At 35.4% G+C, this 14,855-nt stretch overlaps 2 protein-coding genes across 4 annotated transcripts in view; one reads left to right on the top strand and one right to left on the bottom strand.

Annotated features, from left to right (window-relative positions):
* LOC110450258 (adapter molecule Crk-like) overlaps positions 1-3,930 on the bottom strand; it is a 27,918-nt gene extending 23,988 nt beyond the window's left edge. For both annotated transcript variants that reach the window (XM_021497702.1, XM_021497703.1), the window contains exons 1-2: positions 3,790-3,930; positions 1,522-1,644 (exon numbers count right to left, since the gene is read on the bottom strand). In XM_021497702.1, coding sequence (XP_021353377.1) covers positions 1,522-1,644; positions 3,790-3,821 — 155 coding nt within the window. In that variant the 5' untranslated portion in view covers positions 3,822-3,930. The remainder of the gene's footprint in view (positions 1-1,521; positions 1,645-3,789) is intronic.
* A 204-nt stretch (positions 3,931-4,134) lies between these two features.
* Positions 4,135-14,855, top strand: part of LOC110450257 (nuclear pore membrane glycoprotein 210-like) — a 45,452-nt gene continuing 34,731 nt past the window's right edge. The window contains exons 1-11 of one of the 2 annotated variants that reach the window (XM_021497700.1): positions 4,135-4,342; positions 5,981-6,117; positions 7,379-7,510; positions 9,231-9,333; positions 10,196-10,346; positions 11,600-11,729; positions 12,315-12,443; positions 12,704-12,772; positions 12,964-13,070; positions 13,416-13,556; positions 14,013-14,063. In XM_021497700.1, coding sequence (XP_021353375.1) covers positions 4,143-4,342; positions 5,981-6,117; positions 7,379-7,510; positions 9,231-9,333; positions 10,196-10,346; positions 11,600-11,729; positions 12,315-12,443; positions 12,704-12,772; positions 12,964-13,070; positions 13,416-13,556; positions 14,013-14,063 — 1,350 coding nt within the window. In that variant the 5' untranslated portion in view covers positions 4,135-4,142. The remainder of the gene's footprint in view (positions 4,343-5,980; positions 6,118-7,378; positions 7,511-9,230; positions 9,334-10,195; positions 10,347-11,599; positions 11,730-12,314; positions 12,444-12,703; positions 12,773-12,963; positions 13,071-13,415; positions 13,557-14,012; positions 14,064-14,855) is intronic. The other variant, XM_021497701.1, reaches the window with a different exon arrangement.

The raw sequence follows: 14,855 nt of genomic DNA, 5'->3' as shown, positions 1-14,855 counted from the left end.
ACATTTGACCCCTGTGACCTTGAAAGTGGGTCAAGGTCATTTTCATTCTCAAACTTTGTTGGGCTCTATCCCAGAAAGCCATCAGCCAAATATGAAGATTCTATACCTTTCAGTTTTTCAGAAGAAGTCGTTTGAAGTGTTTGACACATTTGACCCCTGTGACCTTGAAAGTGGGTCAAGGTCATTTTCATTCTCAAACTTTGTTGGGCTCTATCCCAGGAAGCCATCAGCCAAATATAAAGATTCTATACCTTTCAGTTCTTCAGAAGAAGTTGTTTGAAATTTTTGACATATTTGACCCCTGTGACCTTGAAAACAGGTCAAGGTCATTTTCGTTCTCAAACTTTGCAGGGCTCCTATCAATGAAGCTTTCAGCCAAATATCATGACTCTAGGCCTGTCCGTTCTTCAGAAGAAGTTGTTTAAAGGAAAAGTTGACAGACGAGGATGGACGGACGGACGCCGCACCATGACATAAGCTCACTTGCCCTTCGGGCAGGTGAGTTAAAAATGTAGGAGAAAATCTTCAGACATAAAATCAAATACTGAAATGAACAAAGGGCAATAACTTTTGGAAAAAGTGTTGAATCAAAATTCTTTTAAGGGAGACCCAACTTCATATCATGATTATCATGTATACCAAGTTTCAAAGAGATCGGTCGAAAAATGTAGGAGGTGATTGCCAGACAAAGTAAGTTTACGCCGGACGGATGGACGGACGGACGGACGGACGGACAACGCCATACCATAATACTACTGTCAAATTTGACGGTCATATAAAAATGAAATACTTCATTCCTAGTAATGTATTTATTCATCAAAATTCATCAATGAAGATAGATTGTAATACAAAACATCTCCCTGTATTGGACCTAAAAAGCAGCACCCTCAAGCTTCCAAAATTCTTAAAATGCTGTATCAATAGACACCTTTTTATAAAGTAACAAACAAGATCAGTAAATCATAGTGAAGGGATTCTGGATGTTATATATATATATATATATGTGGAACTGATCATGATAAGCAGATCAGAGACCACAGATATAGAAGCTAATTATAAATCTCACAAAGTTGTGCAAATCTGTCAAGCATTTTGCAATTATGTATCCATAAGATAATTAACCTGAGCATGAACTATTAGGGTCACTCGGGTTGTGAAGACAGATTTTCAGAGTGTGACTGTTATATATTTACTTTCAGACTATTTTTTTATTTATAAAAAGAAAACCAACTTTAGGAAGTTTTTCATTTGAAAAGGGCATATACAAGGTGCACATTCTCCTGGAACAATATAAAAGAAGGACACAGCATCAAAGGAAAGGTTCTGGTGCAGCATGTCAATATTATTTATAAATTCATTTATATACGAAAGAACTTTTGAAAACTAAAAATTACAGTAATGAACTTTTCAAGGGGTCAGTGAAACAAATATCCCCACATTTCAAGGCCATCTAATTAATCTGTTCATGATTTTTATAAAATCCCAAATTACAGATAATAATATAATAATATCCTAACTTACTTTACACATAGCACAAAGTCGCCTTTTATAGATTGGCTATCTCGAACTAGGAACTCTCCTCCTGATTGAGTTGGCTGTAAAATCTCGTTGGCTTCCTCGCGATTTAGTGGACCAAAATACCAACTGAAAAAAGAAAAGAAAAGCTTAGCTGTAAAATAAATGTGATATCAATGAATATATATATGTAATCATAGTTCCCATTACATTAGTATCAACTTCATTAACGTTTTGAATACTCAACATATCTCTTTGTAAATGGGACTAATCAACATTTTGAAAAGGATGTTCAGGACTTGCTTGAAAAAATCCTACAAAACTCACAAGCTCATGTTTGTATATATAAAGGTGGTAGATTTAAATTTAACAAGAGGCCAAGAGGGCCTGTATCACTCACCTGAATATGTAAGCAGTCAAAGCAAAATATTCTAATTAAATATAACATTGCACTACAAATATTTCCCTCACAAACTTTGTTGGCTCCATCTGTTGAAACTACCAGCCAAATATTATTATAAGATTTTTTGGTTTTTGGTTTTTCTTCAGAAGTAACTTGACATTTTTTCCTCTGTGACCTGTGCAATTGTAAGTAGGTCAATGTCATTTTCCTTCTCATACTTTGTTAGCTCTATCCCAAAAAGATACCAGTCAAATCTTATGAATCCATTCATTTTGGTTCTTAAGAACAAATCCTTTAAAATGTTGTTGACCTCTGTGACCTTTAAGGTAGGTTGAGGTCATTTTCATTCGCAAACTTTGGTGAGCTCTATCCCAGGAAGCCACCAGTCAAATATTATAATTTTATGCCTTCAATTATTCAGAAAAAGTCGTTTGATGTTTTAGACATATTTAACACCGTACCTGTGACCTTGAAAGAAGGTCAAGGTCATTTTCATTCTCAAACTTTGTTGGGCTTCATTCCAGGAAGCCACCAGCCAAATATGAAGATTCTATACCTTTTAGTTCTTCAGAAGAAGTCGTTTTGAAACATTCGACCACAGCTGTGACCTTGAAAGTAGGTCAAGGTCATTTTCATATCAAAATTTGTTGAAAGAGTGTGACATATTTGACAGCTGTGACCTTGAAAGTAGGTCAAAATCGGGAGTCTTCCTCCAAAATAGAGAGAGTTGACAAACTTGTATGAGTACATGTACAGTATGCGACACTCTTTCTTCACAAGACATGCAAGTATAGATGAAATTAAGGTATGCTCCTGGGGCACCGGGCAGACAAACTTTATATATATTTTTAAAAATAAATGAAGGGCCATTATAATTACTCTGCTCAAGACTGATGGCGCATGGATATTCTTTACTAGACCCATGCATCCTTGACAAGACATGTAATTATAGTACACTACATATCCGGTTTGAGAAAGGCTATAATAGTTGATATCATGCATGATCAATACTCTGCATATATAGTTTCCAAAACTATGAATAACAAATTAAAAGATATTTGAAATAGAAATGCACTAATAGTACTTACACAGTCAAAATTACACAACTTGGTTCAAGTAATTTCTGTAGGAACTCCATCTAAATCAGAGATTTATAACGATATCTATCGTTGTAAATTTCTGATTTAGATGGAGTTCCTACAGGAATTAATGCTATATATATGTGTTCCATTAAAAAGAAACACACATATATATATCCCATTAAATAGACATCTATAACTAAAAGATATAACCTCTGTGCTGCCATAGTATATTTTGTTTTTATAACTACTCCAATAAAATATCTGCAAGATGTTCCGGATATTTTCATGATTAATGACATACAGCACATGATTGATTATTGAGTCAACACTGATATATATATATACAACATTCATAAAATGAAACCATGTCCTACCCCAAATAAATGGCAAATATACATGGTTGTCTGTTAGATTTTCTTCCATGATAAGACATTTATTCCATTGAACAATAAATTGATTATTATTGTGTGAAGCGTGAAGTTTGACCGTCAGACTGCAGACAACTATATATGATACCTTATTACCTATAACTTATATCTAAATGCATCCTATGCAAAGGCCGTTGGCCAAGTTGACGCAAATTTTTGCAAGTGATTAATATACAGCCACGACAAATAAGCACATAACTTAAAGAGGATCCAGGAGTTATGGCATTTCCGAGCATAAAAGACATTAAAATTTTTATTTTCTTTCAAATTACTGTTGAAAGTTGAACTTGTGAATCACGACGTGTGTCATAAAAACAGTGGACAAACAAATAGTGTTTAGTATAGTATTTGTAAACAATACCTATATTTATCGTCCGGATCAAACCCCGCCATCGTGACAAAATGTCGATACTTGGAGCTTAAACCATAAGTCGTACGTTGTTTACTTTTTTACTCAATCCAGGAAGTTCAGAAAGTAACATCCACTTATAAATATGGCGGAACCGACTCATAATCTTTAACAAAAATGAATATTTCATTTAGTGGTATCACGGCATTAACTGGCCCGTAAAAGTAAGTTTATAAAACATATAGATTAATAAAAAACAACTTTATGAAATAAAATTTGCTTTAATATCTCTGTATATCCACAACAATAGATTTTATTCTCTGTTAGAGAATATTACTGTTAATGGCGGCGCCCATGTGCCGAAAATGGCGGCAATATATAACAAATTTGTTATTGTAATTTTGACATTATTTGTCGCTATTGTTATTATTTCTTCCACACAAGGTGCTCGCCTAAGTGATCCCAAGATATTGCTGCCGTACCATAGTACTGTAGTTACGAATTTCACGCTACAAATCAATATAACCAAGGAGGAATTGCACGTGCACGACAGTTGTTACACATGGTATGTTTACGAGTCTAACTGATAATTTCCTGGCTTCCTCAATTGCTAAAGAAATATTATGCAGCTGATTTAAGGTTGTACCTCGATATCATTGATATAGCTCTGTGTTTGTATTTAACACGGCTTTTATAAATGATCCTTACAATGTACAGCATACTACATACCAAACAACCAACATTCAACAACAAAGACGAAACGACAAAACTACAAGCAGATTTAGATGCAGCTAGTAAATGGAAAGAGGACTGCCTCCTGAAATTCCACCCAGACAAATGCACCATACTCACCATTGTATCACCAAAACGCACACAAATTAAACACCAATACACGTTCCATGACCACACACTAGAATATGTAACTTCAAACAAATATCTAGGCATCACACTTCAAAACAACTTAAAATGGGACAAACACATTAACAACATCACATCAAATGCAAATCAATCACTAGGCTTTCTAAAACGAAACCTAAAAATTAATTCACCGCACATAAAAGAACATGCGTAGTACAAGGCCATTGTAAGACCCAAACTTGAATACTGCTCTTCAGTTTGGGACCCACATTATACAAATAACATAAATCAATTAAAAAAGTACAACGAAGAGCAGCACGATATGTCCTAAACAAATACTATAACACAAGCTCAGTCTCAGATATCATACACAACTTGCAATGGCCAACACAACACATACAGAACAAGAACATGCATTATTATTCTCTACAAAACACCAACAAGTAGCAATGCACACTAACAATCTCATCCCGGCAGACACCAGAACAGGTCAAGGACACTACCTGTTTTTATCCTATAGCAAATAACAAAGATTTGAAAAAAAATCTCGCTGTACATAATAATTAAGCACTACAGCACAAGACAGACTTCCATAATCGTCGGTATCGACGGAGGAAGGAAAAATTATGAAGATGAATATACCGTTCATTTATTCTCTCAAATTTTAATTTCTGTCCGCTAACATGGCACTTTTGCGGCGAGACAAACACACAAAAAATGGTAAAAATCCAAGAAAGGGCTTTAAAATTTATTTACAATGAACACGAAAATACATATGAAAATTTAATAGCCTGTTCAAAATTACCATCAGACAACTCAGAAATTTTGCAATAGAAGTATTTAAAATCACAAATAAACAGACGCCAACATACCTACACCTTATCAACATCACAGAAAAATCATACACATTCAGATATCACAACACAGCAGACATATACCAAAAAGGACTACAAATTAAAGTATGGTAAACACTCATTTCGATCAGAAGCACCTAAAATATGGAATGCCCTACCAGACCACTTCAGAATAACAACTACACTAACATGGTTAGTTGGTTGGTTGAAGGGTTTTTCGCCTACATGATTCCACCCTCACAGACACTAATAAACAGCTGGTATGGGCCAAAATGCAAATACAACAAATGCAGACAAAACACATAGGCTCACAATACAGTTTTTACAACATGTTTTTAGCTAAAGCTTGCCTCTACTTTTGTTTTGCTAAATATTTATGTGTAACTGTGCATGTCTTTTATGTGTCGGTTTTAATAGCTCATTAGAGCTAATGTTATATTGTTTTTAACCATACCGAAGTTAAATAATACTTTTGATTTGATCTTACACAGGCGATCAACACAGCAGGAGGTGGCAACGGTTCAACTGGTAAACAGTACAGACGGAGAGTGTGCCTTCTCAGCAGTTATATCGGCTGTCTCAAAATCTTCCCACAGAAAAACTTCCATTGTTTTGGCAGAGAACAAAGGTATTTAAATGGGGTCTGTAGATAATTACATTTGCCTAAACAGGTTGGATATGTGGCAGATTTTAATTGTGCATACGATTAAGGTCGCTTTCTAGCTTTGAAGCTAGAGGGAATTTCCCTTTAGCTTAGTGGTAGAGCATCCAACTAGAAACCTGGAGATCAAGGGTTCGATTCCTGGTGGAAGCACAAGGGATTTAATCTTCATTTTGGATAAACAGACTGTAGATACTGATCACATAAAAAATCTATTAATTGATTGGGAAATCAAGTGAAAAACAAATACATTGATTTCTTTTTAACGATAGTAACCAAAATTCTTTCATCATGACCCCATAAAATAAAGTACATTTAATTTGTACACAACAAATTGATTGATTTTGATGTCTATCTTTTTGTAAAAATGACAAATTGTTTCACCTTCATTTCTTATAATAAAGTGTACACTGTACAGAATTCACTACAGTAGATAATTATAACTGTTCCATGCTCACCTGTCACTTGCAAATTTGACGCCCTCAGTCTGACTTCATATCATGATTTGTAAGTTTCACAAAAAGATGAATAGGAATTCTCTCAACTTAACAACATTGTCTCACATTTGCAAAATTCCTTTTGTTTGTTTTGTTTAAATGTTTAAATGCACTTCAGTGCAATCTCCTTTCACTTTTAAAATAAACAAACTGTTAAGAAAAGAAACAACTAATGGATGAAAAGCTCTTGTGTTTGACATTTTTCACAAGGTTGAAGCCTCAGAAAGTTTGACAGATCATGATCAGAAGCCATTAATATAATTTAACCTGTAAACATAAACCAACATGTAGGAAATTTACAGTGAAAGTACAGGTGAAGTGCATTCATGAATCATGATACACAATCTACGAGCTCGCAAATTTGAGACAGTCGGGGAGTGTACATACCCAACCTGTATAAATACAAGGTTCCGTATAGATTCGGTTTCTTTCAGCCAGTACTGATAAGATTATTATTAAAAAAATGCAGCTGTAAGTTTGGTTTAGTTTGATAATTAATTTTCAGTCAGCAGATTTGTTGTTTTAATAGCTAGAGATACAATTTCTAAACCAATTTTTTACTTCATTTATTTGTAACAAATTTAAAAAGTATGTATTTCCTGATATAATTATATTATCCGAGATTATTTTAGCATAATGATTAATCACTTTCCTTATTATGTGATTTATGTTAAGTTTTAATGTTGTTGCTATGTCAAATCTATGAAATTAATTGTGAAAATATTTTGCAGTCACTCGTGAAGTATTGAGGTGTATTGTGATTGTGGAATCTCTACATCGGTTTGAGATCCAGACTACTACTCGCTTGCTCTACCTCGAAGACTCACCAGAGGAGCTTACCATCCGAGGCTTTGATGAAGAAGGTGACAATGTTTAACGGAATTACAATATATAGATTAATGTGAGAAAGCATGGTCATACACTATTAACGACTATACAAACATGCCTTGACAACAGGCAAGGTAACCCTGATAAAACCTATATCCTGAAAGGACCTCCCCATGAACACCTACCTGGTATATGATCTAAAATTGTATCTACCCAGATTGACTATATGTATATTATTCTATTATGGCCCTTTCCCAAGGGAACTGTTCTCTTATAGTGTTGTCTGGGGTGGCACTATACCTCCGCAGACAACACTATAAGAGTGCTGTTTCCGAGGGAAAGTGTCATAATAGATTTAGTACATCACATGACTGTCATTTGACAATAAAAAGACAAACATGAGGAACTTCATTGATAACATATTTAATAATTAACAACAGCTGGAAATTTGAACGTAACATTTGAAGTTTTGATTCATGAGTTGTTGTTAATTGTAACAGTACAATTGCTAAAATTGAAAGAAGATGCACAAACAACGGAATGTCGAAATCTCTGCCACATGTTGGTTCTTGTAAATGCCGCCGCAAACCTTGTCTGATGGCAATAACTTTTTGAGTAGATCTCTCCTTTTTTGTTGCGTATATTGGCATTCCAGTAGGAAGTCTTTAAGGACTGCGACGGCAAATTGTGTCGCCTGGTTCGTCTTTATGCATTGCTGAGCCTCAGCGAAGCAATCGGCATTCCCGGTCGCGAATCTCGAAGCCATTTTGGCAGACGACAACAATGAAGTGAAAGTAGAATATGTACAGCGCTCCCTAGGAGAAGGGGCGCAACTCTTAGCGTCACCCTACTTTTCCTGTAGTCTCGGCGGTCCAAAAAAACGTATAGTGCCCGTCTCCAGGTATAGTTCCCGTCGTCAAGGGCAGATGCCAAATAGAACAAGGGTAGTTATCCAATAGCTATCCTAGAAATTATCATGTGATGTACTAAATATATATAGTTGCATGTGGGCCTGATAGACCAGTCCATGATATAAAAAAAATGTGTTTCCTTGAACCAACGATATCTGCATTTTTGTGCTCACCCTACAGTTTTTATTGACAATTTCAAGGAGTGGCTTGCAAAGATTTCCTGCTTCATATAACCGATGAAAAAACTCATATAATATAAGGTATCTCTGACTTACCTTTCCTAATTATCATAACATTTACCGGTTTTACTCTAGCAAACTCCCCCCCCAAAAATCTCACTAATTTTTTTTTCACTAGTCTCACTATTTTGCACTGGAAAGTTATGGCATGTATGTTAAGGCCGGAAGTATGTACTCTTGTTATTAGGTGAAGATAGCTGCATACTGTAGTTTCATATTTGTCTATAAACTACACAATATATTTACCAAAGTTTTGATATTCCAATTATAATCGATTAATCGTTCATGACAAGTCTTCCGATAATCGATTATAATATCTGATCCGATTCCCAACACCAGTACATATGTACATAAGAATTGTAAAACTTTTTTTTTCTGGGTTGTTAGCGTTAACACATAAAAAAAAAATCCTTTTTTTTCCCCTTGCCAAAAGCTTATAGAATCCACCCTATTGGAATTATACAAACACATTTTAACAAAAATCTCCTTTTGTGGTGTACTTATGCCATGTATCTAGTTTTTCTCTGTGGCCAAAATTAAAGGTTGCAAGTATTTTGCTTTCGCAATAAACCCTTTTGTGATGAAGTTTGTTTTGCACTTTACAGGAAATGTCTTCTCCAGTCTGGCAGGCCTGCGATTTGAGTGGAGCCTTGAGTCTGACACCTCAGCTGACCAGGATACAGTCATTGATGCCAGCAATATTCTCCGGTAGCTATAGGAACACACACTACATTCTGGACATCCATAGCATGCACAGAAAAGGCCTTAGTGACAATAACACAATCAGTTATTTTGTTCTATCATTGTCTCTAAACATGTTATACTTAGGGATGATCATGGAAGATAAGAAAACCCTTTTCTCAGACTATTTTTCAAAATTCATGACTGATCGATCTGGTTATCTTGAACTCAAATGAATTTGATCTTTCATTTCATTTCATACAGACAAATGAGTTATGATCTATATACATAATTTATATGTTATATATGAACACAGTTAACAAACTTTTTTCCTGAACCCCTCATTAATAAATCAGATGGAATCTTTAAAGTTGTGTAGACAATTTGAAGTATTTGCAACATTTAATGATAACTCTGACATGCTTCTTTCGTTTACTTATTTTTTATTGTAGATATTGTTATTTTCATGTTAATATGTGAGGAGAGGCGATCGAGGATTTAAACATCACACAAATATTAATTCAAGCACAGTTGATCAATGAATCTGTATCAATTGTTTTATCTTTTCTTAATTTCAAATTCTAGCAAATATGCTGTTTGATGAACAATTGTGAAAACAGTGTATTAACAAAAAAATAACAATTCAGTTTTTCTATGGATTGGTATCACATTTCAAAAATTGTAAAATTTGTACATACCGGTATAAATACCAATATGTTAAAATTATGAATCGTATTCTGCACTGAGTCATTTAATCCTAAAAATTCAATATGCAAATATGCTGAAATTTTACTCTTTATTGACTGTAATGGAAATAAATAAAATGGTTCCTATAAAAAAAATAAAAAAAATAAAGCAAATTTAATTTAGTGGTATTACTCTGTTTCAGAATCATTAAGTTTTCAGAGTCACATTACACCCGACCAGCCTACATCGACAGATTGGAGGGACGGGGCCTGCAAGGAGACATGATCTTGGTGGAGGGTATACGTACAGGCAGTGCCAATGTCAAGTCCGTCATACGTGATCGAGCCTACAAGGTCTGTTGTGACTAGGGTGATGAAAATGTCAGGTCTACATGTAACCATGTGTGACTAGGGTAAACCTGGTGTCAAGTCTATGTAACAAAGTCTGACTAGGGTAAAGACAATGTCAAGTCTGTATGTAACCATGTGTGACTAGGGTAAACCTGGTGTCAAGTCTATGTAACAAAGTCTGCAAAGTCTTTTGTGACTAGGGTAATGCCAATGTCAAGTCTGTATGTAACCATGTGTGACTAAGGTAAACCTGGTGTCAAGTCTTTGTAACAAAGTCTGCAAGGTCTGTTGTGTCTAGGGTAATGACAATGTCAGGTCTACATGTAACCTTTTATGACTAGGGTAAACCTGGTGTCAAGTCTATATAACAAAGTCTGCAAGGTCTGTTGTGTCTAGGGTAATGACAATGTCGGGTCTACATGTAACCTTTTGTGACTAGGGTAAACCTGATGTCAAGTCTATATAACAAAGTCTGCAAGGTCTGTTGTGACTAGGGTGATGACAATGTCAGGTCTACATGGAACCATGTGTGACTAGGGTAAACCTGGTGTCAAGACTATGTAACAAAGTCTGCAAGGTCTGTTGTGACTAGGGTAATGCCAATGTCAAGTATGTATGTAGCCATGAGTGACTACGGTAAACCTGGTGTCAAGTCTTTGAAACAAAGTCTGCAAGGTCTGTTGTGACTAGGGTAATGACAATGTCAGGTCTACATGTAACCTTTTGTGACTAGGGTAAACCTGATGTCAAGTCTACATGTAACCATGCCAACAAGGGCTGTTGTGATTAGGGTAATGACAATGTCAATTCCATGTGTTACCTTCATAAAAGGTTTGTTATATATTGCTATGGATTTTATAGATGTATGTAGTGTTTATAAATTACAAAATACAGAACAATCAGTAACCAAACAGAACTAAACAAACCATACCTTGTTCAGGGTTGTAAAAATCCACTTGTTGGATGCCCCAGATAACCAGTTGTCAGATCCAGGCAAGTGTAGTTTGTTGACTGACTTGCCCGGGGTAAGTATGCTTTAAGTTTGCATCTGTGTAAGTTATTTCTCTTTTGCACAATGTTTACAAATTCTGAAATTTGGTTGTAAGATTCCAAAAAGAATTGAAATGCTGTGATAAGTGTTTTAAATTTTAAGTTACAACAAGATTGGTTCCTAATCACTTTAACAGTATGATGGAAAGACAATGTACTATTTTTATTCCTGTTGGAATTTTGTTTCTATGACTTTTTTTCCCCAGAATGTTGTGCCTTCTGTGGTGAAGATTATGGTCATTGCAAACCTTATGGTCAGTCCAGCTGAAGCCTATGTCCTCAAATACTCCACTGTGAGATACACCGTCGAGCTTATCAAACAGAATTCAATCATCGGTAAGTCAGTCTTAATCATTGGTAAGTCAGTCTTAATCATTGGTAATTCAGTCTAAATCATTGGTAAGTCAGTCTAAATCATTGGTAAGTCAGTCTGACATGGGGTGTAAAACTCCATTTGGTGCCCGACGCCTGGGACAACCAGTTTTAGTGCCCGGGCAAGGGCGTTAAAATAGTACAAAAACATGTTTTTGCACATATGATTCTCCATTTCCCCAAATAAATAACTAACTTAACTGGCTGTATTTTAGTGGAAAACATTCAAACAATTACAACAACGAAAATTCACAAAACAACTTCATTCTTCGTATAGAGGGAAACAAGGGTATTAAAGTATCGGTGTACCATGGAAACAAGGATATTAAAGTATTGGTGTACCATGGAAACAAGGATATTAAAGTATCTGTGTACCATGGAAACAAGGATATTAAAGTATTGGTGTACCATGGAAACAAGGGAATTAAAGTATTTGTGTACTAAGGAAACAGATATGTTTTATACATGTACAATGAAATATACTCTTTATTTGGCAACTGACACCTAGCCAATGGCCTGTAATAATGTGTATGTTTATATATTTGACAGAGATTGCAATGCCATCAGAACAGTTTTATCTGGAAGTCCAGAACCACATGATCTGCGAGTTCAATGCCCAGACATCATTCGGTACAGCCGCAGAGCTAGGCTCCACAGAGATTGTGCTAATGGACAAAAGTATCCTTCCTGTCCTTCGATTCCCTGAACTCACAACAGTCCTATAAAGATTTGTTTTTTTTGTTAATTTTGAATGTTTAACATTTATCTAGACTGTCAAAGTTTGGTTTTTATTCACTGTCTGTTTTTAGACGTGCAGCTATTAGTATAGAGAACTATTGTAGATCAAATTTGAATTAGATTGGAATTTGGAATTTGCTAGAGACTTTATTCAAAAAATCAAAAAGTTTGAAATATTTGAAAACCTTAACCACCATAAGACATCAAGAGCCAGGACGTTTTGATGCGGCCATCTGCCATGATGTATGTTGTTACTCCAAGTCGTCTGGGTAAGTAGAGTCAAATTTACTATATAAACTGGTTAATCACAGAAACTATTTCAGGAATTCTTTAGAACTCTGTATAAATGATTGTTGTATAAGGTTGTGGATTGAACAATCCCAAACAAACTAGCATTATGACTATCAAATTGATAAATGTGATAGAAATGATTAAACAGAACGCATTTGTATTTTTTCAGCTTTTGTTATTCTGCCTCACAACAAGTGGGTTTTAGAAACTGGACGGGAATACGAGATTCTCATAGAGGTCTATGATAAAAACAGCCACAAGGTCTACCCCTCAGATGTAAGTACATGTCACAATGTCAACCTATAGAGAACCTCACAGAGGTCCTTGATACATATGGTCTACCCTAGGCCTTCTGATGTAAGTATGTGATATATATGTCACAATAAATATCTTGTTTAACATCATTTGTGTCTTCCAGTTTTAACTTATTGTATGACAGAAATATTTCTTTTAAGAATACAAACAAATATTTCTGCTTTGAATTGTTGATCGGGAAGTTTGTCATACAGGAAAAAAACATTCAAAAGAATGAATAAAAGAAAAGAGATTAAATTGATATTTGATGTTCTGCAGTGTTTTCAATCTAAAGCACCATCACATTTTATCTATTTCTTACTCCAGAATGTTATCATCAAAGCTACGTTCCCAACAGAATATTTCCAAGTTCTGTCCTCCACTAAGAATGGTACCTACCACTTGGTCAAGACCTTGGACAACGGAAAAACCATGCTAGATGGCGCCCTGACCAGTGTCATCAGAACAGTAAGTCACAACTGTATTTCATTTTGTTTGATTAAATTTCTAGAGGCAAGGATGTTAGATATGAAGACAATGGGTTTGCCATTGCATTACTGTTTCTACTGTTCTACATAGACACAGTTTGCTATGATGTTCTTTCTATTACGTGGTTGCTATGACGTGGACAAAGAAATTGAAGCAGTTAATGAAAAAGACTTGAAAGCTGTCTGGCATTGTCAAATGTATTATATTTTCTATTGGTTACCATTAATTGTACTGATCAGCTATGTTTTGCAAGATGTTCGATGTTAAATTGTGATCAGAATTGGATTGAAAAAGAAGATTTTTTTAATTTTTTTTGTTAAAAGAAGTATATTTTACTGGAGTATTGATATCACTTGTATAATTAAAAATTATATAATGATCATCAGCTAGATAATAGTATTAACAGTACAACACCAACTGATACGTCCTTATCAGGTTAAACGACGTATGACAGAGGGCTCGCACTACTATGTCTACTATGTCGAGGTAATCCAGCAAGCTTGTCATGTACCCCACGGGCTTGTCATATATATACATTGAGCTTGTCATGTACCCCACCTTGCGTCCCACCTGTTGTGGACTGAACAAGTGTGTCACAGCTGCTTCATTTAGACATTAGTTGATGAAACATTACTGCATTAAATGAGTTAAAGCACCTGCTGATTTTAATTCAAGAGATATATGTAAACTTAAGATTTTTAGATTTTTACTGGAAACGTTTCCTTTTTTAGGTCACCTGAGACAAAGTCTCAAGTGACCTATTGCGATCGCCTTTTGTCCGTCGTCGTCCGTCGTGCGTCCATAAACAATTTACATTTTCGACTTCTTCTCCAAAACCCCTGAACCTATTTCAATGAAATTTTGCAGGGACCTTCCATGGACAAAGGTCAACAAAAATTGTGGCCGGTTAAGTCCCAAGCCCCCAGGGGCCTGAGGGGCGGGGCCAAAAAGGGTCAAATTGACTAAAATTTCAAAAATCTTCTTCTCAAGACCCACATATGGTAGAATCAAATACTCTTCATATATAGAAGGGTCTTAAGGTGCTTTACCAAAATTGTGAATTTCTTGACCCTGGGGTCTCACGTTTCCCCCTGGTGAGGGGGTAAACTTTACTATAGTTTATATAGGGAAATCACATTTTGGACCAACATTTGTTTAATTTCCATTGGAAGTAATTCAATTTGGGTTAGCATTATCAGTATTAGGTAGCAGTTTGATAGTATGCACATATGAGCCCTGACTGACCCCCAGGGGCTGATGGGTGGGGCCAAAAAGGGT

Source organism: Mizuhopecten yessoensis, unplaced genomic scaffold, assembly GCF_002113885.1.
Source record: "Mizuhopecten yessoensis strain PY_sf001 unplaced genomic scaffold, ASM211388v2 scaffold5141, whole genome shotgun sequence".
NCBI lineage: Eukaryota > Metazoa > Mollusca > Bivalvia > Pectinida > Pectinidae > Mizuhopecten > Mizuhopecten yessoensis.
The sequence above is the reverse complement of the archived record's forward strand: the minus strand, read 5'-3'. Positions and strand labels throughout refer to the sequence as shown.